Source organism: Neodiprion fabricii, chromosome 1 (genome assembly GCF_021155785.1).
Source record: "Neodiprion fabricii isolate iyNeoFabr1 chromosome 1, iyNeoFabr1.1, whole genome shotgun sequence".
NCBI lineage: Eukaryota > Metazoa > Arthropoda > Insecta > Hymenoptera > Diprionidae > Neodiprion > Neodiprion fabricii.
In genome coordinates, this window is record NC_060239.1 from 20,217,123 (window position 1) to 20,243,614 (window position 26,492).

General features: G+C 37.4%; 1 protein-coding gene and 1 long non-coding RNA gene across 2 annotated transcripts; both read right to left on the bottom strand.

The window, feature by feature from the left end:
* Positions 1 to 292: 292 nt before the first annotated feature.
* Positions 293 to 22,669, bottom strand: LOC124177576 (nuclear envelope phosphatase-regulatory subunit 1). Its single transcript, XM_046560089.1, has 4 exons — positions 22,211 to 22,669; positions 21,798 to 21,869; positions 4,975 to 5,109; positions 293 to 3,677 (listed from the first exon to the last, which is right to left on the bottom strand). The coding sequence occupies exons 1-4, from the start codon at positions 22,236 to 22,238 to the stop codon at positions 3,520 to 3,522; spliced, it is 393 nt and encodes a 130-aa protein (XP_046416045.1). The 5' UTR covers positions 22,239 to 22,669; the 3' UTR covers positions 293 to 3,519.
* Positions 22,670 to 23,759: 1,090 nt separating this feature from the next.
* On the bottom strand, positions 23,760 to 24,178 carry LOC124177591. The gene is made up of 2 exons (XR_006869644.1): positions 24,128 to 24,178; positions 23,760 to 23,991 (listed from the first exon to the last, which is right to left on the bottom strand). It is a non-coding gene; the product is annotated as an uncharacterized LOC124177591 (long non-coding RNA).
* Between the last annotated feature and the right edge of the window lie 2,314 nt (positions 24,179 to 26,492).

Sequence of the window (26,492 nt, forward strand, 5' to 3'; positions counted from 1 at the left end):
AAGGGCTCCCTGGTCCACGGTACAAAGTGTGAACCAAAATTGCCGCTGAAACAGCTGAAATTGCCGCTGCTGCTGTTGGCCTCAGGCTTCTTCCCCCTCTTCTTTCTCCCGGTCGCTCGCTCATCGTCGACGCATGCGCTTAGTCGTCTGTTTCCGCTACTATCCAATGTTTGCCAAGCGAGCCCACTCAGCCCACCTTTACAATCGACCTCATGCCACGGGGCTATGCCACTGCCTCTGTAACAGTCTATTATCTTCCTCATCTGCTTACGTGGCGGACGACCCTCTACACGGTGGATGCTCTCCTCAAGGGACCTTTATATAAACAAAACTAGTTTTCTGACCATTAAGTAATAATTAAAACAAGGCGTCTCTATATGGACGTAAGCAACGACTAAAATCGTCCTCGAGCTGGTTATGCCCGTAACAGAAGGTATACGTAACAGCTTTTCGAATTTACGAATGCTCTTTTTTTTAGAAGTTGCATTGATCATAATTTCTTTTTAATAATGGAATTTTTTAATTATAGATTTATATATTATTAATTCAAGATATTTACATTTGTGATTTTGCAAGAATTAAATTTTTTACATGTTACTACAGAGTCAATTTTACTTACAATCGAAATATTTTTTGACGATGAATTCTTCGTTTAAATATTTCTGCTCGTTTCAATGCTGCAATTAATCAAGTCGCGATGGTATTAATGAAATAAAGTGAAATCAATATAATTAGCACAAAATAACATGTGCTTTGTTGTATATAATTTGACCAATTTACATTCTTTGATTCAGAATTCTTATGAATTATCTATTTTTCAGACCCGAGATATACACTGTTTCTCAAAAACGTCTGTTTTCAATTTTAGAGTAGAAACATTCCACAAAGGACGAAATGCAGATAAAATAGACATGTTCATGGCATACATTATATTCAATTTATCAATAAGCTAAGTCCCAAAACGTGCACCCATTTAAATTTCCTGCGGAGCATTTGTCTCAAGTTTGCTGTAAATTTTTTCCAGCGCTCCGAATCAGCCTATTTACCACCCAGAAAACTAACGTAGTACTGTATGCGCATGCTCGAACATCGGTGAATTTCAATATGTATTTATGCGTTTCAGTCAACAATTTCGGCAGCATAGATGTAATAAAAATATGAATAAAAATGTACTTTAATTTTGATAGCTTGATTCATCGGCATCTAACAGAGTTATTACACTTCCTTTAAGTAGGCGATTCCGAAAACCTCGTTTATTAAAGCAAACGTTAGTGAAATCATTGGATCACAATAAACTGCATGTTTCAGGTAACCAGTTGTGTAAGTTCATAATTTCAACCTGCAGTGCCGATTGTTGTTGACATTTGGGAAACCTGAGTGACCGAGAAAGTAAGCATAATTTTTTTTTGTGACAACTCTATCATCAACTCTATTGCCGCTATTATTTGTGAAACGATAGATCTGTTCACTTCTTTGGCCTTTTTCGGCAAAACGCACACGGGCTCATAACATATATTTATTTTATACGCCTACAATTTTACACTGTTCACTTTAACAGATCTTAAATATAGTATTTCGGTAGTTTCGTACAAAGTTTAAAATGTTTGTCTCCTCACACGGTCGGACATGTGCATATGGTACTACGTTAGTTTCCTGAGTGGTCACTAGGCTGACACAAGACGCTTTAAAAATTATAATACGTTTCAACAAAGGTTATGCATTCTACCTATGTATTCGGTACATACTACATAAGCTTGTGCTGTTGAAGACAGGGGTGAGTGTCGTTCCGTCCCAGTTCGCGTTTTCCTAGCTGCCTTATGTAGCATATCCACGGACCGGAATAACGGGAAATTGATGTCCATTTGCTTTTCCTTAAAATTCTAAAATGGATTTTGGTTTGATTTGTATGTATTTCAATTAATCGTGCATTTGTACTTAAGATATGATGCAAATAAAAGTACATTTCCGAAAGTGAAAGGAAATTAAAAGTATATTTACACGGTCCGATCCATTATTTGAGCTACATGGAACAGGTAGGAAAACGAGCTACGGAACGGAATTGATAAGCAGAAGATAAAAATGCGGATATCGCGGAAAAGTTACCATTCTCAAGGGAAATTTACCGTTTTGTGTTTCCGTGATCCGTGTTCTCTGTGCATATGGGACGTCACACTTACTATTCCTCTTCAAACGATATACGAAAGGTTTGGACCAAAGCGATACCACAACAATGGGACACAAAGTATACAACATAAAATTTTATTTTGTTGCATTCTTGATTTCAAGTGGCACCTTCTGGCCTTCTTTTGAGAGAAAATTATTCACGGATTGAATAATACGAATAAAAAAATTTGTACGTATAACCCGTAGCGTTATTGTTATATCAGCATTTGAGAATGACAATGAGTACGTTTACACGGTGCTGTTATTCCGGTTTTACTATGGCTGACATAGTAATGCCGCATTTAAAAATGCGTGTAAATCCGTTATATCCAGTGTAATGCGCCATTTTTAAATGTCACACATTTTTAAATTCGGTATTACTATGCCAGCCACAGTTTAACCGGAATAAGGACGCCGTGTAAACGTACTCAATATCAAAGTAATTCATAAATTGTTAAGAGGGGCTTGGGTAAAACTGTTCATTCATCGGCAGAGATCGCCACAAATACTGAATTTGTAGAGAAGATGCTCGAGGATGCAGGCTGACTGAATAACTGAGTCATAAATGTTGAATTTACTTATAACAAACAGGAAGTTAATTTATTAAAAATATAAAACTTCAGGCTTGTTAGTCACCTGGCTCATGGAGGACTGGTGACCAAAATTAACTACCGCGTTGATGTTGCGAACGTCGCAAATTACCAACCACTTCAGTGATAATATAAAATATTCTATAATATCCTGAGTGGAAATCATTATTATGTGGCTACGGTTTGGTCCAAGCCCGATGAATAATTCATCCGTGACATGATAGAGCGTCCACACCTCGTCCACTGCCAAGAAGAAGGCCCTACATGTTCATTAGAGCTCAATTAAAATAAATTTACCCGTTTAATCATTATTTATTCACGATTTCAATACACGCGCAGAAGGCCATGGGAAAGTTTCAATATTTTATAATTCCATAATACTTAAAGATACTTGATATTAAAATCGTCTGTAGCAATGTTTTGACAATTATGTAAATAAATTGTAACAAGGTAATAACAGATTACCCATTGTACATTTTCTTACTGAACAAGTCATCTGCAAAATTATTATTCAACTCACTGGCAGATAATCATCACAAGAGATGAATAATACATACAGTACCACACAATGTAATTTTGGTTCACGAGTACGAACTTGGCTCAAGTAGCATGAGGAACTGATTTTGTGGTAGAACAGGGGTCTTATATTGCTGTGAACGAATTGGTTATGACTTTTCAATAATACACCCCTTCAAAATTGGGGCAAATATATGATTCATTCGTATTCCACTCATATATTACGGTATGATCCTAAGCATCATATATATTAACTTTCATGTGGATGAGGTGGTCGTGTAGGTTTCAAAATAAGTTTTCCTGTGTCATCACAGCTCATGTTGAAATCGCCCAATACACTCCTAGCTCGCTGCGTTATGATGCTTGGTGCGATCACACGTCTGTGTACACCCATCATGAACAATATGACTGAAATTCAGAAGAAACAAAAATCTTGGTTACATATAACTCGTAGTAATACCATGAGTATTTCGCTGTGCAAACTACCCAATGGGCACAGTGCACTTGAAATGTTAATTATTTCGATCCACAGTGGTTTCTTTACGGGTAGCGAAAAAATATTTAAATAAATATAAACAAATTTTTTTCAGGTCAACAAAATAGGATTTTGGGTTGACAAATATTTAGCTTTCTCAAGTGAAATATTTTTTTCGCCACCCGGAAAGAAGCCGTTATAAATCCAAGCAATTTTTTTTCTGCATGTGGGAGTCATCTCACAGCAGTTATACTTATTGTTAGAACAAGTCGCGAAGTCAACTCGTGTAGCATGTAGAGGTCCGCTGCACCATATACTCTCAATCTAATAACTTCGGTTTGTGATTCTTATTCTAAAATTGACATATAAAAAGGGCATAGCCGGGTAAGCATGCCAAAAGTGCCTCCGCTCGGAATGAATTCTGCAAGTGACCTTCTGTTTATTATCGATGAATGATTGATCCATACCAAATTTTAACTTTTACCTTGTAACTTCATTTTGCTCGAAGTTATTGCAAAAAACGCGATTTTCAGTCTTCGCGTTAAATCCGTCATTTTAACTCCAAAAATTATTTAAAAAATCACAAATCTAGCAGACATTTTTTGACCAGACATAGTCAAACCGACCCCAGATTCGGATTTAGCGACCCCAAAAACGTATAGTTATAATGATTATAACTTCGAAAACTCATACGACTGTGTATCACTATTTTTTGACTGTCAATCGCCATTTACTGAAAATCGGCCCGGAAGGCCCCCCACTCTGATTTCAGATTCGGATTCAGCGATAAAAAGTACGTAAGAAAACATGTTTCGCATGCCGAGTTCAGACACTTTTTTTGTGGGCCTGAGTAAAGTATGAAAAATGTACCGCAGCGTTTATATACAAAGATGTGGAAATATGGTACATCTCTTTTAATTCCATCGTGGTTTTCCATCATATACCCAGGATAATTGTCTTTTCAAGTATAATACACCATCATTTTCAAAATTCAGAAGTAATCTGCATTTCTAGTGAATAAGTTCAATTCCTTGAGTTCTTTGTATACTGTTCAAATAAATGAAATATGCAACATAGACGAGTGAGTGCATTTCGAGACACAATTAGTAATTTAAAGCAATATGGTTCATATCTAAAATTCGGGCGTCATGTATCCGTTCTATTCACTCAGTGTGGAAAAATCCACATATGTTATAAAATGTACAAAAATTTGATCTAAGATGTACTTACCTAGTACAATGCTAGCCACGGTAAAAAATGGATGATTGCAAAGACTCTGTGTGAAGGAAACTGCTGACGTATTAGGATCTGTGAGCCAATGCCAGGCGCCGACTGCTGTGCATACGGATATGACGCCTAGCAATGCTGCAAAAAGAAAAAAAAAACACTATACCTATGTATACATAGTTTTTTTAACAATGTTTAGGACCAAATGTTTAGAAATTTTTCACTTAAGTAACTAGCAACATTCTCATAGACATATTCAAAATATTTCTTGAAGCATATAAACATGATGTTTTTCATGTTATCTGAACAATGTTTCCTTTTACTATTTTACACAACACAGCAATTGATAAAAGTTGCAAGCATCTTCCAGAATTATCCAGAGTGCATAAATATCGTGTTACATTTTTTATTAAATATAGTTACCTTTAATGGTGCAGTTTGATATTATTCGGAAATGTGACAGATGGGAGAATTGATAAATACACAGGCTTGGTATATTGGCAACGTAATCGGTAATGGTGGATGAGTAATACTCATAGACATATAAGACCAGTTTTTGTCATAGTGTTCGCTCAAAATAGATTCTGCAAGTGACTTATTGTTTTGTGTCGGTAAATAATTGACTCATACCAAATTTGAGTCTTCTAACTCTATTTTTCTTGGAGTTATGGCAAAAAAAATATGATATTCAGTTTTTTCGCGATAACTGCGCCATTTCAACTTAGAAAATTATAAAAGCATAATAGATCCAGCAGATCTCTCTGTACACGACAAGGGTTTTATTCAGATTTCATATTCAGTTTTAGAAAGTGAGAAATTGAAGAGAAATTTTCCGATGAGAAAAATTAACGGACGACCGCATGAATCGAACCCTCGATTAAACCCGGGACCATCGGAAGCCCATCTGTGGATGTTTCTTTTTTTCAAAGAGTGAATTCGGATGACCTTCTATTTTTACAGTTGAAAATATGGGTAATTTTCTGTAATTTTGTAACATTTTTTTCAAAAAAGACGTCATTCTAAAGAAAAAAATCAAAACCCGAAATTAGCTAACATTTTCTGGGTATTTCCCAGGTCTTTCTTTGACCCATTGAAATAGATTTAAAAAGGCATGATATTGATGCGTGTATACGCGAATTTGGATCGACACGTCAACAAGTCATTATCCTCGCGATATTCTAAGGTTAGATTCGACGGTCATGAATTATGTTATGTTTATTGAGATGATTGAGATTGAGTTTGTTTCATGCTCGGCCGACTATGGCGCTGTAGGTTTCTCTGTGTTGCCAACATAACTGTCTAGTGTAAAAAATTAGCCGTCTTAGATTCATTGTCCCCAAGTGTATGTCATATAATTATTATCGCCACTTTTATTGATATAGATACAGGTAACTGTTGATCTAGATAATGATATTGCCACTTACATTACTACATTACGGTTCTCATTGCCAGATTGGAAATGTTTGTAACCACTACTTTCAGTACACTGTTCCGTACGTTTTTGTTGGAATTAAATATTGTTTCCCGCTGGTCTATTGTGATACTGTTCGTTATCCTCGCCGCAACGTATTTATAGGAGTGCTGGCCGATACTTTTTTTGCACTGGTTCACCGTTATATTTCTATTTGCCGTAGTCCTTGTACTTTTACTGCGGATTACCGGGATCATTTGGTTATTGCTAACACTGAGCTCGATCCCAGTAAGGCAAAATTTCTGCCTGGTGTCCAGTATAGTTGTTTGGCTATACAGTACATCTAAGGGGTACATCCTTCCGTAACATAACTTTTATAATGCAATTTTGAATGGACTGCAGCTTGTTTAGGACGTTATCCCTAGCACTTCCCTCCCGATAATCCCATACGAAAGTATCCATTCAGTGAGGGTGTAGTATATTTGATATAATTGTTTTGCGTTTAGTTCCTGTCGTAATTTATAAAAAATACAGGGCATGAATCTTATTTTTTTGTTGCTACGTAATCAAGATGGGAATCCCATCAAAAGTGTTGGTCGATTACAATTCTAAAATATTTCATCGAAATAGTGTTTGCCAGAGCAGGGTAGTTGTATTTGCCCTGTCTTTCACAATTTCTCTCATGTATTTGAATCCTATCAAATTGCGGAACACTATCACGGTGACATTCGAAGATAATTTATTGTGTTTTTTCATGATAATTGTTAAATAATGTGCACGAAGCCAGTGCCTAATAACTGGGAACTCACGTTGGACCTTGGCCTTGGCTTCGGCCCAAGATGATTGTTGAAATATAAGCGCAGTGTCGTCGGCGTAGCTGATAATCTTTCTATCGATTTGTCTTTCGAATATATCGTTTGTATAAAAAAAAAACATTGGCCTCAACACCGACCCCTGCGAAAGCCCATAATTTATTGCCTCCGGTGTACTACACTGACGTTTGATTTTAACGACTTGTGATCTATCAATCAAATAGTTCCTGACTAGTGTGCGAACGATACCGCTAAATCCATATCGTTCCACCTTATCCAGCAGCACCTCATGGTGAAGTGTGTCGAACACTTTGGCAAAGTCGATAAGTACAACAATTGCTTCCTTTCCCGAATTGAGCAAAAATCTTTTGAATTCCAAAAAAAGTTTAGATGCAAGGAGACAGCCACGACCAGCCACAGCTTAAAATGTTTGATATTTCTCGAAGTATTTTTGAGAATTTTTTGAAAATTATGAGTCATGTCATACTTTGCGAAAAATTGATTTTACGAAGATGTTTAAACGAAGAATTCACTATGAAGGGGGAAGCACAATTATTTCAACATATTTTTTTTGAAAAATACACTTCTTTCCGATTAATTTCATATAGTCATATTTTGTAATCCGACTAATAGATCCAGAAATATAGGCGTTTAAGGGATCGTCTCAGTGTGACCCTCCGAAAAATCACTGATTTTCGCGAATTTTTTTTTAATGTTCAAATAAACTAATCGGTCCGGTTTTTTTTTCATAAATAAATAGGTTTATGAAGAATACAAAATGATTTTTTTAAAGTTTATTTATTGAGTGCATCATTGTTGTATAAATTGTTGTAATTTCACGTGAAAAAAAAAGGTGCTGCACGGTTTCCACGATGACGGCCGCAATTTTGATCTGAAAAAAAAATTTCAAAAAGATTATTGATCTGTAGGAAAGTCGCTATCGCGCTATGGACGGTTTTTTTTCTTTTTTCAAATTTGACAAAATGGCGGCGGTTTGAACAAAAAGTGTCGAATGTGGCCCTTTTTTTCGACAGTTTTTCGTAAAAAAAAATAGGAAGTTTTCAAAAAAAAAAAAAAGCTTCCATAGCGCGATAAAGAATGACGTTTAAAATGTTCTCCCGAAATTGGAACTAGATATCTTTAAAACTCTTACTTTGAGAGTGGAAACCGTTTTGAAAAACACCATTCTGAGAAAAACGCGTTTAAAGATTGAAGTTGGAAAAGTTTATATAAATCGTTTACTTACGATCAATCGGCGATGCCAGGTCTTGATTTTTTTCTTGGGGGTTTCTCTCGTACGTCTATCCATGGTGGATGTTAAAAACGAACTGAAATGCTTGGACAGTTTATTCTGCAAGGTTATAGAACCTAAGCACCTTAGTACTCGCGCAGGTAGAAAACCCGTTCCCTTTCTACAAGAAACGCTGTAGCGACCGTAATAATTTGAATTTCGATTTAAAAATTTGAGAGAATGTTTAGAACAGTGTATACTATACGATAATCCAAAAAAAAAAAAACAATTTTTTGAAAATTTCACACTGAGACGATCCCTTAAACATTTAACGGTCCTCAGAAAATGGAAAATTTTCAAAGATATGTAAATCCAAAATCCATTGAGATAAAATTGAAAAAAAATTACGACCACTTCTTTCAGTAACCGAATATCACGAAAAAAAAAAATATGAAAAGAATCGAGAGGTGTTTTTTATTTATTTTTATTAATTATACATGCTATTGGAGAGGATATGAAAGCACTGCAGATCTTTAGAATTTTTACCGTGATTCCATCAATTCTCGGTGCTTTGTTAGTTTTTAATGAATCGATACATTTACTAATCTCTATAGTGTCCAACTCTCTGAGAAACATCGAGTTTACTACCCGCTGTATATTCATAGTTCCATCAGTATTCCTCCTAATTTTCGTCATGAGGTCAACACCAATATTCGCGAAAAAATTATTGAATGCCGTTGCTATTTCAGACCAGTTGATTATAACTACTGTTTTTAACGACCTGCTTCACTGTCTTCCTGTCACTGTCCGGGTTTATAATTTAACTAACCACTTTCCACGTCTCTTATGCATTATCATTTGAGTTTCTTATATTAGCTCTATGGTATGCAATTGGCGACTTTTTTAGCACAAACACTACCACATTACGGTACGATTTAAGTCACTCCCTTAACTGCAGGTTTGGAAGACAACGAGTCTAGCGCCTTTATCGTTTTTATTATCCCGACAGAGACCCACGGTTTTTTCACTGCGGGAATCCTAATCTTTCTTCCTGTCATTGATTCTTGAATGTGCCACTTTAGCTTGTGTATGAACTCTTCCGTTGCTGTATCAGCGTCTGCCGCTTTGTATACTTCCCTCCACTCTTCAACTGATAATCCACCAAGTAACTTTCCTTTATTTACGGATGTTTTGACCACACGTAGGCTGACCTTTTGCGTTGGTATTCTGCACGAAAGCTGAATAAAGATTGGGTAGTGATCAGTCATATTGGATTCCACAACTCCCGCATTAATACTTTGAATCGATGCCGCAGTTCTGATGAACGCATGATCAATGCAGGTTCGGGTATCATTTTGCGTACGGGTGTGCGAGTTTATTGCCGATAGGAGACCGTGCTCTGCTAGGCTAATCAGACATTCTTCCGCGACGTTGTTTGGATTTAGTATATTTATTTCGATGTCACCAATCAGCAGTAGTTCCTCTGGTCTGATGCTGTTAAGGTTTTGGTCAAATTCTATCGGCTCGACCGTATGAGGCCGATAAACCACTACTATCTTTGTGCTACTATGGACAAGTTCCGTAAACTTAATGCACGGTACTTTAACTTTCCCGATTTGGTCTATCTGTGCGTAAACTGTATAGTGTTACGGATAAACACAATAACCCCGTCGTTCTGGTTCACTCTTCCATTATTGTAAACCAGAGAGAATCCTCTCGACTGGTACAACCTTATGTCATCAATATCCCAGATTTCAGAGCAAACCACTACGTCAAAGCGTCTACTATACATTTTAAGGATGACTTCAAGTTCCTCCGAATGCTTTATTAAGCTTCTTATATTAAGGTGAATTACCGTATAGAACTCATTCGACAAAATTAGGTTATTACAATTTTCGTGTCGCTTGAAACGCAGAGTGTCAATGTTATATCTCTCAAAGTCTGTTATAAAGTTCAATAAAGCTTATCCTGATATTAGGTCTCCAGATGGGTAATACGTTTTAGAAATTAGATAGTCTCGGCGCGAATTATAGGTTGCGCAGACCGCCTCTGCATTTGCTGCATGACTTATATCTCTGTTACACTGAAATATTTTGTTCACATTGACGCAGTTTGCTTGTGATACTCGTTCTTGTCCGTTTCTCACGTTCTTTCGAATCATGTCTACCTGCACAGAACGAGTATACGGTATCTCCATGGTACATTTATTTGCACCGCGACCGTAACCACAGCACGTATGGTACTTTTCAACATTCAGAGCGTCGTACACTGTACAATTTTGCCAGCCAATAAATACTCTTTTAGTAATCCTTAATTTCGTGTAAACACTGGCATTAACGTCTACATAAGTCGTGAACATGCCCTTGCCTACAATTTTTATCAAGCTGCTAACTTTCACTGTTGGGTCCTCAATCTCCTTGAAATGTGCCCGAATCAACATTTCCTCCAGTTCTTTCGGCTCATACTCTTCCTTGATACAAACGATTGAACGATATTTTTGCATGCATTCGACAGTTTTTCAAATTTCACCTTATATCGTGTCCCCGTATTCTTTTCGATTTTTTTATCATGCGCTAGACATCGTCCTGGCTATCACAGCTGATTTCTAGTTCGCCGTTTAGCAATTCCTTCCCTTTGACGACGTTAACGTCAACACTATTCGTATAAAGTTTTGCTTTGATCTCACGCAAGGTTTTTTTCTGGTTTTTGTAGCATTTGGCTTTATGATGACGGACGGTATTCGAGGTTTCCCGAAATGAGATACACCCGCCGGTCCGCCTCAATGTGAAGTTATGTCTGTGTAGCTTGCGAGTAGTGCGCCAGTTTTTTCCTCTATTAATCTTAGGTTATTTTCTTCAAGTAGCAAGTTTTTTTCCTTGATTTCTATGACACGATCTCTTAGCAGCTTATTCTCGATTTTCAGTCCGAAGCACTCATTGCACTCCTCATCCAGACTGCGGCAGTTGACGAAACAGCTCAGCAACGCGCTTGGTATGGTTAGGCTGCCGGTTTTCCTCGACTCCTTTTCCACCGACTCGCCTGTTGCACTTATTCCGCTTCTAAGATTTTCTATCTCCAACTTGAAGGTTGCGATAATATTTCTAAGCACTATTACATCCTCGCTGGTCTCCTGGTCATTGTTATTTGAGGTTAGGTTCGGTTTGCAGCATACGACGAAAAGATTGTTAACAACACACAGCGATTTGACGCGTTCCAAGCAGTTGGTGTGATACAGCGAACTACAAATTAGGCACACGGACACGCGAGCCGGTTTTATTTTAGAGCAACATTCATAGCGCTTTTCTACTATAACTCTCTCTCTCTCTCTAAATTCTCGTTATCCACGTCTTCGGCCATCTTGTATGAGGAACCTTTTAGGTATATCTTTAAGAGATATTTATTTATTAGTAACTGTAAAAAGACATGTGAGGAGTACGACTCTGAGCAGTGGTACGCGCTGTCAATTAACGAGTGTCAGCAGTTAGGTTCGAGACACAACTTTATACGCGCGTGTCTGATAATTCACCTTATGTAACATTGCATGGCGCAGTCGATAGTGAAAGACGTTTCGATGCGAGAAATTAAATTAATGTAAATCTCATACCTTAATACAAATTCACTCGCATCAAAGTAAAGTCCTTGGGTGAAATCTCAAATCTAACTTACAACTAGAGACCGATCAAAGTAGCAAAGTCTAAGGGCGAACAGATACAGAGGAATACAACGGATGTCAATGACAGACAATGGGGCAGAGAATTGGGGGACATGGCGAGCCAAATACAAAAATTATTTGATTGTATCTGAAGCGCACAAAAACCAAGGCTATCCAATGTACCCAGCTCCTCCAGTACATGGGAGAGGACGGTTTCAAAATATATACGACATTCCTCTTTACGGGAGGGGAAAAGGACGAACTGCAAATCTTAATTACATAATTCGAAGAGCACTTCTTGCCGAAACAAAACCTGGCATACGGGAGTGTAGAGGAGCAAGGAGAGTTCGGGATACAAATTCTGGATCTGGGTATAAAGCCCAGACACAAACCTTTTTCTAGAATGTTGAAAGGTGGAGTTTATACCCACTGAGGCTGACTTTATTGATCATTAGATGGTAATCACCCACGTTGCGCTCTACCTTACCATCGTTTTGCAGTCATCGGATAAAAATATCCAGATTCACGTTATTTTTTACCTTTATCATTAAAAACTCCCATGCTCTACTTTTACCGCAACAGCATATGTTACTATCGTTTTTCCTATCATCGGATAAAATTCGGGTTGCTTTCGATCTTCATCGGAAAAAAATCCCGGGCTCTACTTTTACCACAGTATTAACATGTATCAAGGAAGATGGAGTCGCAGGGGCGAACTCTTGGGAACTTTGGTAAGAGTCAGCTTTTAGAAGGTCTCTCACAGTAAATCAACGTCGAGAAAGTGCCTCAGTTCCTCCGATGACCAGCGAGGGAAGGGAGACATTGGAAGATTTGCAACGACGAATTCTCAAAATTTAGGAAGACAAACAGATCTCGAAATGGCTAGACAAGCTGCGACACAACGTCGAGAGACCCGCATTGATTGGCAAACGGTAAATTCTATAAGGTTCTCGATCCGCACTTGTTACCATGACAAATTCGCGGAATTTAGGAAGATAAACAGCTCTCGGGATTGAGTGACAAGTATCAACGTGACGTCGAGCGGCCCGCGTGGATCAGAAAAACGTGAAGTTCTGGAAGGTTCTGGATACGCACTTGCTTCGATGAAAAATTCTCGGAAATTAGGAAGACAACCAGTTCTGGGATTCGTCTGAAGTTTCGATTTTAATGCTGAGTTTCAATAACTTGTGAAGCTTCTAGAAATTTCTAGGAGACAAAAGACTGCACGGTCAGAGAAAATTGACTATCAAAATAGAAAATTCAAGTAAGAACATCAGTCTTACATCCATTCTCCTCTGCTGAAGAGAACTCCACAACTAGTAGAACTAAAAGAGTGAATTTACGTATTCTTAAAAAACATCTAAGGATTGAAGAAAAAAGTATTTATGAAACATCTCAGCTCAACGAAACGATGTAGAAGTTGGAACGTTTGAATTTTGAATAAAGAATAAAGTAAAGAAGTTGAAAACAGTTCAAAAATGGATCTGACTATACTGAACAAAATTGGCAACCTGGAGGAATTTTTATTTACGGGCAAGCTGTCAGACTAGAAGATTTTCAAAAATTATTAAGTAACGTATCAGGAGAGTGCAGACCCGATTTGGCCAACAGGTAGTCGTAGATGTTGATGAGGCGTTCAGCGTGTTTCTACCGTCGAGGATGGCAAAAGTATTGTGCGAGGATGACGTTCTGTTCCGAAACGTGATGATTGCTACTCAAGACGATCGGTTGGTTATGAAGTATCTGGGTGCAACAACCAACTCGAATTTAACGATACATCGACTTCAGAATAAGTTTCACTGGTATGAAATAACTTAATCGTAATCTATGTTTTGATAAGAATCAGTTGTGATAATAATAATCGACAACTGAAAGTATTTATAAGGAAAACCAAAATAATTGCTAGAATCTGTTTGTCATTTTTTTTCTGTCTTTTCTTATACAATATTTGAAAGAATTCTTTAAAATAGTAATCGCTATCTCAACCTCACTATTATGATGTTGGTACCACACATTTTTACGCGCTCTTAATTGCTGTTTACTATACCAACCAAAGCATCTGCCATTGTTAACGTTGAACATAAAACGTCATTCTTTACTATTAAACCAAAAGTTAATCTCACTTATGTCAAATTTTCTAACTGATTTTCTTTTCAAGTTTATGTGCCTTTACCGTGGCCCTGGGTAGACTTCCAATTTGAATTTTAGTGATATTAAGACTATAATAATATCCAATAAGAATGTGATTTTCTTGACCTCGATAATGATGACTAAGTATTTTTCTTTGATATGCAGGTCAATAAAAAAGTCAAATTGTTGACGTTTCGGCCCGAGTGGGGGGCCTCCTCAGAACGAAATTTTTTTTAATAATCTATCACAAGAATAAGCCAAGGATAGATACAGAAAAAATTAAAATAAATAAAAATATTCAACTTGAAAATATCTTACATAAGAAGCAATTCACCAAATGAATGCGACTTAACTTATCAGAAAACGAATTATATTCACCTGGTATGCGAGAATTTTTTTGTATAATGAAACTTGATGTAGACCTGACGATGAAAACAGATTTACAGAATAAAATTTAATAATCAATGCTACATTACGGTTATATAGCGCAATATGAAGCTCCCAAGCTCTCATCTTAAATCAGTTTTAGGCAAAAAAAAGGACGGACGTGGAAATTGGATGACGGTTAGAGACGGTGAGGCAACAAATATGTAATAAGATCCAAAATTTTCATAGTTAAATGACGTAACTTTTTTTGCTAGCTCTAAAATTTTACCCTGCACAATCAAGATTTTCGACAAAGGTGTGAGTATTCCATTGGAAACTCAGACTCGGTCCAAGGCGTTCAATAAGATGCAGCTACTCCAAAAGCTTCAGATTGCATTATCCAATTTTTTGCAGTATTTTCCAATGTCACCCTAGTAATCGAGTCTGTTATATTCCAAAAATTTACGACAAATTTACAAAGAATCTGTGCAACTACATATTGTTCAGCCCTTCATTTTCATTACGGTATTCAGCTCTCTTTCAACATCATTATACCAGTTATGTGGGACGAAGACACAAGGTGGAGGAGGTACACTCGAGCCCCTCTGGTCGCAAAGGGGTGAACGAAGGACGCTCCTGTGAAAAGATATAGACACACGTATATATAGAAGTGAAGATATGGGATGGACATGTTAAAATGGAAGTAGTAAACTGTAACGTAAATGGAATCCAGTCTAAGTACTGGGAAATTCCAGACATTCTGATCAAATGCGACATTCTCTGCCTCTCGGAAATGAAAACAAAGACATCAAAAATCATTCCAACATTCAACAATTTCAATTGTGTAAGAAAAGATAGACCTGAGGGATCGGGTGAAAGGCTTATTACCCTCATACGTAAGAGTATAAGCTGTAAATCTATTACCCTGCAGAACGTGCCTGATAGAATAGAGGTTTTGGACAGCAGTTCTATTCGAAGACAAATGGATTGATCTCTTTAATGTATATATCCCCCTGCAGGCAGGGGTGAGTAAGTAAAAACTGACCCTTTTACTACAGGAGATCGAAGGGAGAGCAAATGACGTCCTGGTAGCTGCACCAGCCGAATCAGCCCACTAAAAAAAACCGAACGGGAGATTTTCTTACTTTTTCTTGCTAATTTATTACCACAATACTAAATTTATTACCCCTACTCGTTCAGCGCAATCGTCTTGTGGCGTAGCATTGGTCGAAGCTGCACCAGCCATATCGTAACTTACCTATATTTCACACCATCAAGGTGTACCCAAGGTTAAATTTTTTTACTGTTTTATTACTTTCTGAGGATATCAACCTAACATAAGGAATACTAACCCATCAGGGGGTAAACAACACTTATTCCCTAATTCCATGTATAAATCATCTTTCAGGCTAAATACTGACCAAAATTTATTGCATTCGACGTTTCTTCGCACCTGCAGATATAGTTATGTACCCTGAAGTATTTACAGACATTGGGGGTGCAGTAAGATGCGGTAATAAAACAACGTACCCCGACAATGTCCATTATCACTGAATTCCATCGACATCTCGCGCGACTGACATTTTTTACCCACCTCCTAGGATCTTCTAAGTTGCAAAAACCAAAGCACCTCCTTCGTGGCAGGATTGGGGACGGATTATTGATTTGGGGGTTCAAAATATAATTCTTGAAGAAGGGGACCGCGAAAATACTCATCTTTTACCGCAGTTAGTTGAGCGGTTAGTTAGAGATTTAAAATGGTTACCTCTGTGGTCCTGCGTATGTAAGGGTGACTTTCGGATACAGCCGGATGCCGGCATCGAGCGCGGCCGTAGAATCAGAATTTAATAATTTAAAAAATCGGCTTATACGCAATAATACCTTACTGACACGGGCAGACAATTTTATAACAAAGCACGTCAAATATATAAGTGGGAATGCCAAATTAATCGACGTAGCTTCCGCTAATATGACCAATCCAATAAACGAAACGATTTGCGTTCCATCCGATCTCATTCTTCCATCGAAAGTCACAAATGTGCTAGATGGAGTAGAGTGCATTAGCGGCGGAAGACGTGACGCTACAGCAACGGGATATTCCGAAGAATTACCATCTTTATTACCGCAATGTCCGGTATGCGCAAATGGTGATACACCTTCTAGAGCACATACATGTATTCTCTGTAAGAAAGCTGCGCATGTTTTCGAACAATGTTCGACACAGATGTATGGCGAATGTACAGCACAATGTAGATGGCGAAGAAGAAGGTTACGGTGAGAAGCATACATATATGTAAGTCGTGTAAAATTCATCACGCGGAAAGTATATTAAACGTTGCCGCATCGAATCAAATAGAAAATTGGGGGGGGTTAGCAGCAAAAGATAAAAAAATGAGTCGGAAAATTCGCGAAATCTGCACACGGACTATGTATCCAATGAGTTTTTGTTAGATGAAAAACTATTTAAAGTACCATTAATGAAGAACTGACTCGAATGTCGGTGAGATTGGATGGAAACAATCACATCCTTAGTAATACCTACGCGTTAAATGTCGTTTTTCAAATCTCTTTGGCCGCGTGAATTTTAAGCATATCGTTGCGAATATTGGGGATACTAACCCATTTTTTGAATTAATTTCATAAGTGTCGGCGTTCGGTCTACACGCCACTTGCTATCGTCGAAGAGCGCAAATTTTAAAAACATTATATCCATTCACGCGCAGTCAGGGTAATTGCGAATCTATCGACTGCCAGGTAACGGCAGGGGACTTGTGCTTAGGATTATTTTCAGATATGCCGAGTTTTGAAGAGGTGTCACAGTGTGACAAAGGTTGTCCTTCTCGACACACAAAACTTCCACGAGTTCAGATTGAGAGAAACGATGTTGATAATTCAGAATTCAGCTCTGCCATCGACAGAATTGTTATACTTTCTAACCAACGTCCTTGTCGCGAAAACGATTGTAATGGATATGTGACAACTATTTTTGAAACAGGTTAACAATTATTGTTTAAATAATTATTTAATACTTCACAGGGTAATATATTCAAACTGTCACGTTCCGAATTGGGAATGGTAATAGTTTGTATTTTCTCCAGGGAATTACATTATTGTCGAAACCTACGACATAAGCGCCACAACAGATACTACGATTTGCCTGAAAGACGTCCCAACAGAGTTGCCGTTACCATTTATGGATAACCCTTACCACCTAGCTGGCGTTGTAAATTTTACACCACCTATAATTTCTGAAATTCTGATTTCAACGATATTGGCCATTATACGGCAATAGCGTATAGACGAGATCAAAGTTGGATCTTATACGATGATACTCGGGGTAGTAAAAAGCGTTTATCGGGAAAACATAAGGTACGGTCAGAGATTATCATTTACGTACTTTGAAACAATTGCTGGCAGGAGACAGTACGTTAAGTTTACAAGCTCATAAGCTTCAATTGTGACAATATATTTAAAATGTCTGTTATTTGTGGATTGCTCGAAAGTTGAAATTGTTACTGAGATTTGAGTGAATCCACTATCAATATATTAATGTTCAATTCCCAAACTAAATTTCGTCTATTAGGAAAACATGGGGCTTTTATTACCGCCATGATAGGTTGCTCATTCAGTCGATTGATACATAATACGCTATCCTGGAGCTAACGCCCAAAAATTCAAACGCCTAATGATCCGTAAACGGATCGTACTCATCCCGTGAATACAACAAAATGCGTTATGTATCTGGTAGGTACATGTATAGTCGGTTCTGGTAGAAAAAATCAGTCACATTTCAGTTTTTCCTTTTGGTATTTGCAGATTAACGGTATTTGAAAAGCAAAACTATTTTTGGAAATTTTAGTTAATTGTTAGGATTTCGTGGTGTCATTACTGATGCAGATTTCGTAAAATTTTGTTTTATTTATCGTGGCTTCGATATTACTGATGCTACGTGAATCATTAAAAAATCTTTATACACAAGAATAGCCCGAGTTTACGGTAGAAATCATGGAATTTCACAACGGTAATGTTTCGATTGATTAATTGAGAAAGACGTAGAATTTGATTTTAAACGTTCGATTCTAACGATCTACGAATGTAGACTGAATTGCAAATAAGCTTTAAGCAATCGGAAAGCCTGAACAGCAATAGCTCAATTTTTGTGGTCCGACTATATCGTGTAATGCACAATTATGATACACACGTATAAACGTACTTGCTGCGAATGCTATTTCATTAGCAAGTTCGGAATTACCCAGTGGCGAATGTTATGAGCAACTAACAATGACGGTAAAATAAGCCCAAGGGCGGGTCTGTCTTGCAGCAACCTCCACGTGGTGAGTCCTGGGTAACATGTAAAACATAAAAAAAAATTTCTAGAATGTATAAATCGAGTGAAAAACGTTTATGATTTGAGAAAGTGGGAAAAAATTATTTTATTTTTTGTTTGTTAGCCGATAGCTACGGTAACTACTATGATAGATAGATTGTAGGTCACGGCCTCGACGTTGTGAGTAATGCAAGATAAATTGTTTTCACAAAACCATGGAAATTCGGATTAAATGTACAATATTTATGGATCAATAAGACGATAAATTGCACCCTTATCATTGCAATCAATTTTAAGGATAGGTTTGTACTCGGAGGTAACTAATTAAACCAGGGTGGGGAGTATAAAAAGGTGGAACAAAAATCCTGTCAGCTCTTAAATCGCTGAACATTGTGCCACAAGAAATAATTCGCTGTGATGAATATTAAGGGTAGTTCTCTGATGATGGAAAACAAATCGGAGCGGGGGGTGGTCAGGGGGGAGTAGCTCAAAAATCAAATTATGCATATTCTGTCAGCTCTTAAATCGCTGAACATTTTGCCACAAGAAATAATTCGCTGCGATGAATTTTAAGGGTAATTCTCTGATGATGGAAAACTAATCGGAGCGGGAGGTGGTCAGGGGGGAGTAGCTCAAAAATCAAATTATGCATATTCTATCAGCTCTTAAATCGCTGAACATTTTGTCGCGAGAAAAAATTCGCTGCAATGAATTTTAAGGGTATTTTTCTGATGATGGAAAACTAATCGGAGCGGGAGGTGGTCAGGGGAGAGTAGCTCACAAATCAAATTATGCATATTCTGTCAGCTCTTAAATCACTGAACATTTTGCCACAAGAAAGAATTCGCTGCGATAAATTTTAAGGGTAGTTCTGTGATGATGGAAAACTAATCGGAGCGGGGGGTGGCCAGGGGGGAGTAGCTCATAAAACAAACTATGCATATTCTGTCAGCTCTTAAATCGCTGAACATTTTGCCGTAAGAAAGAATTCGCTGCGATGAATTTTAAGGGTGATTTTTTTTGTGTTTTACTAAGGGTTGAATATAAAAAATTGTCATCGTTGGTATTTAAAAGCTCCGAATTCACATAACATACCAGTATTCATGATTTGGTATTTTTTTTCTTCCGCTCATAGAGATTGGGCGTGCATATAGCCATAGGAGTTGTTTTTACGACATTATTTTCAACGTATATTAGGAGCTCCTAATTAGCTCTTAATTCTCATGTGGTCAAAATAAATCATGCTTTGCGGCATTGTAGAGCTCATAAATAGCTCCTTAATCTATGATTTTTTCAAATTTTTCTGAGCAAGTGGGGGGCCAGCTTTACGGAGGTCTTTTTTATGTGTGAAATCTTGTGAAATAAATGTTTATTTTATACTATTCATCCACTGGATCTCGATGATCATTTGCTAAATAAGCCTGTGCAATTACTGGGGAAGAGTCTGTTCATTGATTGAGCTAAAACGTTCAACGACTGGTAAAATTGCTATTTTTACTTTAAATATATTTTCTTTATATATATATTTTGTTCGAATACTTTGTTTCAACTAGATAATCCAAATGTTGAGGGCATATTGTGTCGAATAGTATCGGTATTATCACGCCATAATCGCCCAGTGAAAAGAAATCCTTTCGTAAAACTGATAATGCACTGAAACGTTTATTCAATGGTGCACCCACCCTAGTCAGTCGGTACGTGTCTGCTCTACTAAGTGCAGGATATGTGACACAAACAGAAAACGATTTATTCCATGACCATATTTAACGTAAATATGTTATTTTGCAAGTAAGCTGCACAAAGCTCGAAGGGCGTAAGTTGCCCCCACCACGCCTGCCGCACGGCTCCTCAGATATCCTTGCGCTTGCTTCAGTTGGATACTTAATTTCAATGCAAATAGGGGTACAAGAACGATTTAGGAATTTAGAGACATTCCTACAGGTACAGGTAACGCACGTGAATTTTTTGAAATCATAATATTGATTACAACAATGATAAATCATAACAAGTTAAAACAACTTCATCTTTAGTTCTAATAAATATAGGCAATTTTTTTTTGATATTACTCGTTTCAATAAGACGCACAACTGCCTGAACGAAAAATTTCTAGAAGTTGCTAAGTATCACCGTTACATCTATGTGTTCATTCTCAAAAAGTGTATTTCGGCAAAAACGACCCTTTGTTGATGGAAAAGCAATGTTTCAACACATTCTGACAGTAGAAAATAAGAAAGACAGCCGTAATTTTTTGACACTATGTGAAATGAGGTAGAAATTTGTAACGTTATTGTCACGAAAAAATGGGAAAAATTCACTATTTGGAGTTGTTTGTAATTCAGTAAAATGTAGTAAAACTAGACATACTTATATTTTGAAACCTTAGTTCCTTCAAAATCACTGTAAAACGAAGCCAATAGACCATTTCTTTCCAATGTTTCGTTACGAGAATGTTACAAACTTTATCCTTGTGTAAAATGAAGATTTTCCCTCAGCATAAATCCTTACAATAATACCATTAACTTCAACATGATAAATCTATCATTTTATTCAATACAAAACCTAGGGTATATGCATTGGGATCAAGTCTACCTTGGAAAAAATTGCTCAACTTATAAGGAGATTGAACAGAACTCGGTCAATTTTCTGGCCAATGTGACTATTGGAGTATTAGGGATAAATGAGTCGTAGAGTCTGGATCGGACGTTGGAAGAAGAGAAAAAAATATTTGAAAAATCTCCAGCAAAGTTAGGGTGTATTGAGTTATGCTGAACACAAATAAAAAATAATTATCGATGATAAAATAATACTAATACAAATGAAAATGTCATCATTTACCATGTAAATGAAAAAGAAAAATGAAAGAATATGGAATAAACGTTAGTATTATTGCAACGTACTTCTCCAACGGAGTGTTGAGGGCTGTAGACTAGCAATAACTTCTGTAAGACGTCTTTCGAATGCCTTCAGGTCTGGAACATTACCAGTAAACTTTGAATGTATAATCATTGATTGAAGATTGCTCAAGAGACTGCAGCCAGCTAATGAGTTTGTATTAGGGTAAGCAAGCATGTATGTAAAAATTTGCATTTAACGTGTATAAGATATGCTATACCATATTAATCGATTTTTAATTAAAGAATACGATGAATCTGATGCCATGGAATAGATGGGTTTCGATCAATTCAAAACAATGATGAATTTAAACATAACCTCAAATGCGTTCACCTGCATAATAATTGCCAATTCTAGGAATAGCTGTTCTTCAATTTTTTGGGATACCGTAATAAGCATGTTTTTAAACATTTTTTACCTTCGCACACCGTCTGATCCAACGACATAATTTTTTGTTATTTATTTTTTTCAGCACAGATGGGACACACTGACAGCGTTTTTCACCGCGAAGAGCACAACATGTATACTCACACCATGATTCACACCACACCGTGGAGATATTAAGATAGAGCAGGGCACAGGGTATGGACACTATTATTTCACGAACAAATTATTTTTCAGAGGTGTTATTCGTCGGCTTACATCAAACTGTAGCCAACACAGAACAATGATTTCCACTAAAGATATCATCACTGAAGTAGTTGATAATATGTAGGGAATATGCTTGAGGATGCACGCTGATCATAGGCTTTCTTATAGGTATGTCTAAATAACTGAGCTGAGCTGAGTCGCGTGAGTTAAATTTACTATACAAGGTGTCCCACCTCCAAGTAACCGACCAGACTAAGCGCCGGCATGTTTGGCGAAAATTCAATGTCAAGAGTGTCTCCGTTTGAAATTCGTGAATTTGAAAGCGTTATGTTTCACATCAGTAGTCAAGTGCGCATTAACAAGACCGCTAACCGCTGCCTGCTGTATACTCAGTTGCCTACATGTCAGCGCTTAGCGGGACTTTTTTAATCGGTGTATCTCACGAACGCGACTTCGGATACCACATGTTATTCGGGTTAATTTACTCCGTTCGACTCCCCTGTAACCCCTATCAGTTTGGTCACTTGGAGCGGGGACACCCTGTATAACAAAAATGAAGCCAATTTATTAAAACTATATAGTTTCAGTCTTGTTAGTCATCCTGGTTCATATCTCCGTGAAGTTGGCCCCCCGAAGTTATTATTTTTAAATCTAATTAATACAATTCGTTTGAGAATCGTTTGAGAGGGTTTGAGAGTAAAGAAAAATCGTTTGAGAGTTAGTAGTTTTTTCGGAAAATTGATTTTAATTTTGGGTGTGAAGTTGGCCCCCATATTTTCCATCTCCTCAAAAAATGGACTTAGACGTTTAATTTTTTCTTTAATCTTTTGAGAATCGTTTGAGCGGATTTGAGAGTAGAAAAAAACTGTTAGAGAGTTAATATTTTAATTGATATTCCATAATTATTGAGTGATTCATTTCCCCATGATTTCCCCTAGTTTCCGAGCACTTCCGGCCTGCGCAATGGATATGCGCGGTGTACATGCGCAGTGTATCTAAAATCAGCTGGAAGCTGGTCGTGAGTGTTCTGCACCGAAGAAACTGGCGTTTCTGTTTCATCGTGTCTTCTCCAGTAACAAAATCAATTAATCCTTCAAAAAATTGAGCGATATTCCAACGAGAGCAATAATGTTCAAAGAGCGAAAGAACTTAAGGAATAAAGTCGTATAATCAATTTATCCGACGTTTTTTCAATGATCTTGCCAAACATCGTCGAGTTGTGAACAAATATTGAAGCTTGTGGGAATTCAGGGGTTATAAACACAGGGAAACGATACGTGATATAGTGAGAACTAAAAAAAATGACGTTTATTTTATAGCTTTGTTGTGAAATTTTTAGTCATGGTATTTGTCCAACAATTTTTTTCGCTGCGCAAAAGCTACACAGCTACAGCTACACAGTTTATTTACCTTGTAAATGCGACAAGGGATGGTACGCCTAGCCGAGTAACATGAATCGTTCGCAAGATCGTTGCAAGCACGGTCCAAGATTTACAAGATCTGAGAACACAGAAATCTTGGGATAGACGAACAGGAACATCGCTGACATATATTATAAGCCCATCGACATTCTACGTTTCTTCCAATTATGAGTGCATTATTCCTTATCTGCAAGTAAACATCAATTTTAGTGTTCTATAAAAGATTTCACTTTCTGTTGCACTGCGTTAAAAAGATTTCGTCACGTTTCCCGTTTTAGACGCTCGTGTCTTGTTCCAATACTTTCATCCAATTCTTCTCTTACCATTGGTGTCATTGAGAGAAAATTGCTCAGCTTCGTCTCCATGTCCATCTCTTACCTGTTCGATTTACGATAATCCATATCCTCGAAACTCGTATTTCTTCGTCAATCTCGGTCGCTACAGCTGATTTCAGACGCACTGCGCAGACATCTTGCGCATATACAATGCACACACACAATCCGCACACCGGAAGTGCTCTAATCCTAGGGGAAATCGCACATTGAATAATTATTTAATATCAATTAAAATATTAACTCTCTAACAGTTTTTTTCTGCTCTCAAATCCTCTCAAACGATTCTCAAACGATTAAAAAAAAAATTAAACGTCTAAGTCCATTTTTTGAGGAGATAGAAAATATGGGGGCCAACTTCACACCCAAAATTAAAATCAATTTTCCGGAAAAACTACTAACTCTCAAACGATTTTTCTTTACTCTCAAACCCTCTCAAACGATTCTCAAACGAATTGCATTAATTAGATTTAAAAATAATAACTTCGGGGGGCCAACTTCACGGAGGTCTGGTTCATCGAGAATTGGTGTCCAAAACTTTTATATCTTAGAATAACGGGAGTTAACATAGATCCTCTTAGTTCGTGCATAGATCCCACAACTGGCGTAGCGAGAAGCTATCAACATGGACTATGCAATTCCAACATGAAGGCCTTCGAAAAGTGTCCACTAGATTTAGACAGAGGGAACGAGGTGGAGGGCAATTGCTTTCTCTCTTTATCATGTTGCTACGCTCCAGAATAGAAAGATACGGGGAGCTTTCCAGCAAGGAGACAGAGTGTGACACTGATCGAACACTGTGCCTTGGTGCTTGTGGAACGTTTTGAGGTTCTTAATTGAGTCACTAGAGTCCGCTCATGCATTATACGAAAAATCTAGGATCATTGAGCGCTCCAGGATAAAAAACATTTGTGAAACGCGTGTAGATTATCATTGAATTGAATAAATAAATGTAAACAATACCATGTGTCGAAAATAAAATCTCTAATTAAAAAATTGGCAGCAATGAATCCGACACAGTGTCCAACCATGCTCCGCAGCTGTGTCCGACTGTGTCGTTCTGTGTTCTTGTTGGAAAGCACCATGTTCGACACAGTGTCGCTCTGTGTCGCTCTGTGTCGTTGCTGGAAAGCTCCCACGGAGATTAACCTCAACCAGTGGCTATCTCCTTCTACCAGGTGGCCGTATTCTATTGGCCTAAGCGTAGTCCATATTATATGTCGATCCGAGAAGCGCTATACAGCCAACTATATTTTGTCCAAACTTAGCCCACTTCAAACTAATTACCGTATTGTTACTACGAGCGCCATAAATACAGCATGTAAGACTGTGGATCACACAGAATGGACTGGGCATTGAAGGCATAAAATCCTTTTACTCTTTGCATTTAAACTTTTTATACTTTTAAGTCATTCTGTCGAATCTTCAGTGAGCTTCTCCATTCCATTTTGGTCTATTAACTTAAAATCTAAAACCAATAACCCCGTTGTTTGTGACTTGTAATCTGAACTACAAAATAAATCCAATTTAATCAAATTTCCAAATATATCCAAATCAGTTATTCCATTAAACCCTCTAATAAATCTACGCTGCACTCATCAGAACCCGGTCACTTTCCAAAGGTAAGCCAATTTAAACAGTGCCGAATTCATAGGTGTGGAGGCCCTAGAGCAACAAAGAAGTGGGAGGCCCTTAATTATTTTTCAAACAAGATAGGAAACTTTCATTTTTATAGTGAAGCAATAATTTATTGTGAGATATATACAATCCTGTCAACTAACACATGTTGGTATCGTAAAATACAAGAAATGAGTCACATTAAATTATATCGTTAGGCTAATAGCATATTGCGAGCTTCTTTCGACGCAAAGTCATCAATGATGTTGGTAAAACTCAGCTCCCTGAGTAAATCATTTTCAATGCTGATTATGAGTACGGATAACTTTGACAAACGGTTTTGTCTCATAACAGTTCGTAGTCTATTTTTTATAATTTTCATTTTGGAAAATGAGCGCTCTCCAGTGCAGTTCGACATCATCAACAATAAATATATTCTCAATGTAATTTCAATGTTTGGGAATGTAACTCTAAAATTTTTTTTTCTCAGAAGAGTGATTTCACATACCATTTGCCAGCAAATTTTACCAAAAATTGTGGGGGCCTCGGGGCTTCAGCCCGGTTACCCTCCCCCCTCCCCTTAATCCGGCACTGAATTTAAATATTTTATCTAATAGATACTCCTTCCCCGATATGTCTGATCAGGGCGATAGAATAACCGTTGTTCGGTATGTTACAATCACTATATAGATAGAGATCAGTGATTACAATACTTTATTGGTAATTAGTGGCCCGAACG

Coding starts and splice junctions, on each gene's coding strand:
- LOC124177576 (XM_046560089.1), bottom strand. CDS start 22,238: ATGTCGTTGGATCAGACGGTGTGCGAAG. Junction 21,870..22,210: donor GGATCAGACGGTGTGCGAAG/GTAAAAAATGTT, acceptor GTAATGTTCCAG/ACCTGAAGGCATTCGAAAGA. Junction 3,678..4,974: donor CGTGGCTAGCATTGTACTAG/GTAAGTACATCT, acceptor TCTGAATTTCAG/TCATATTGTTCATGATGGGT.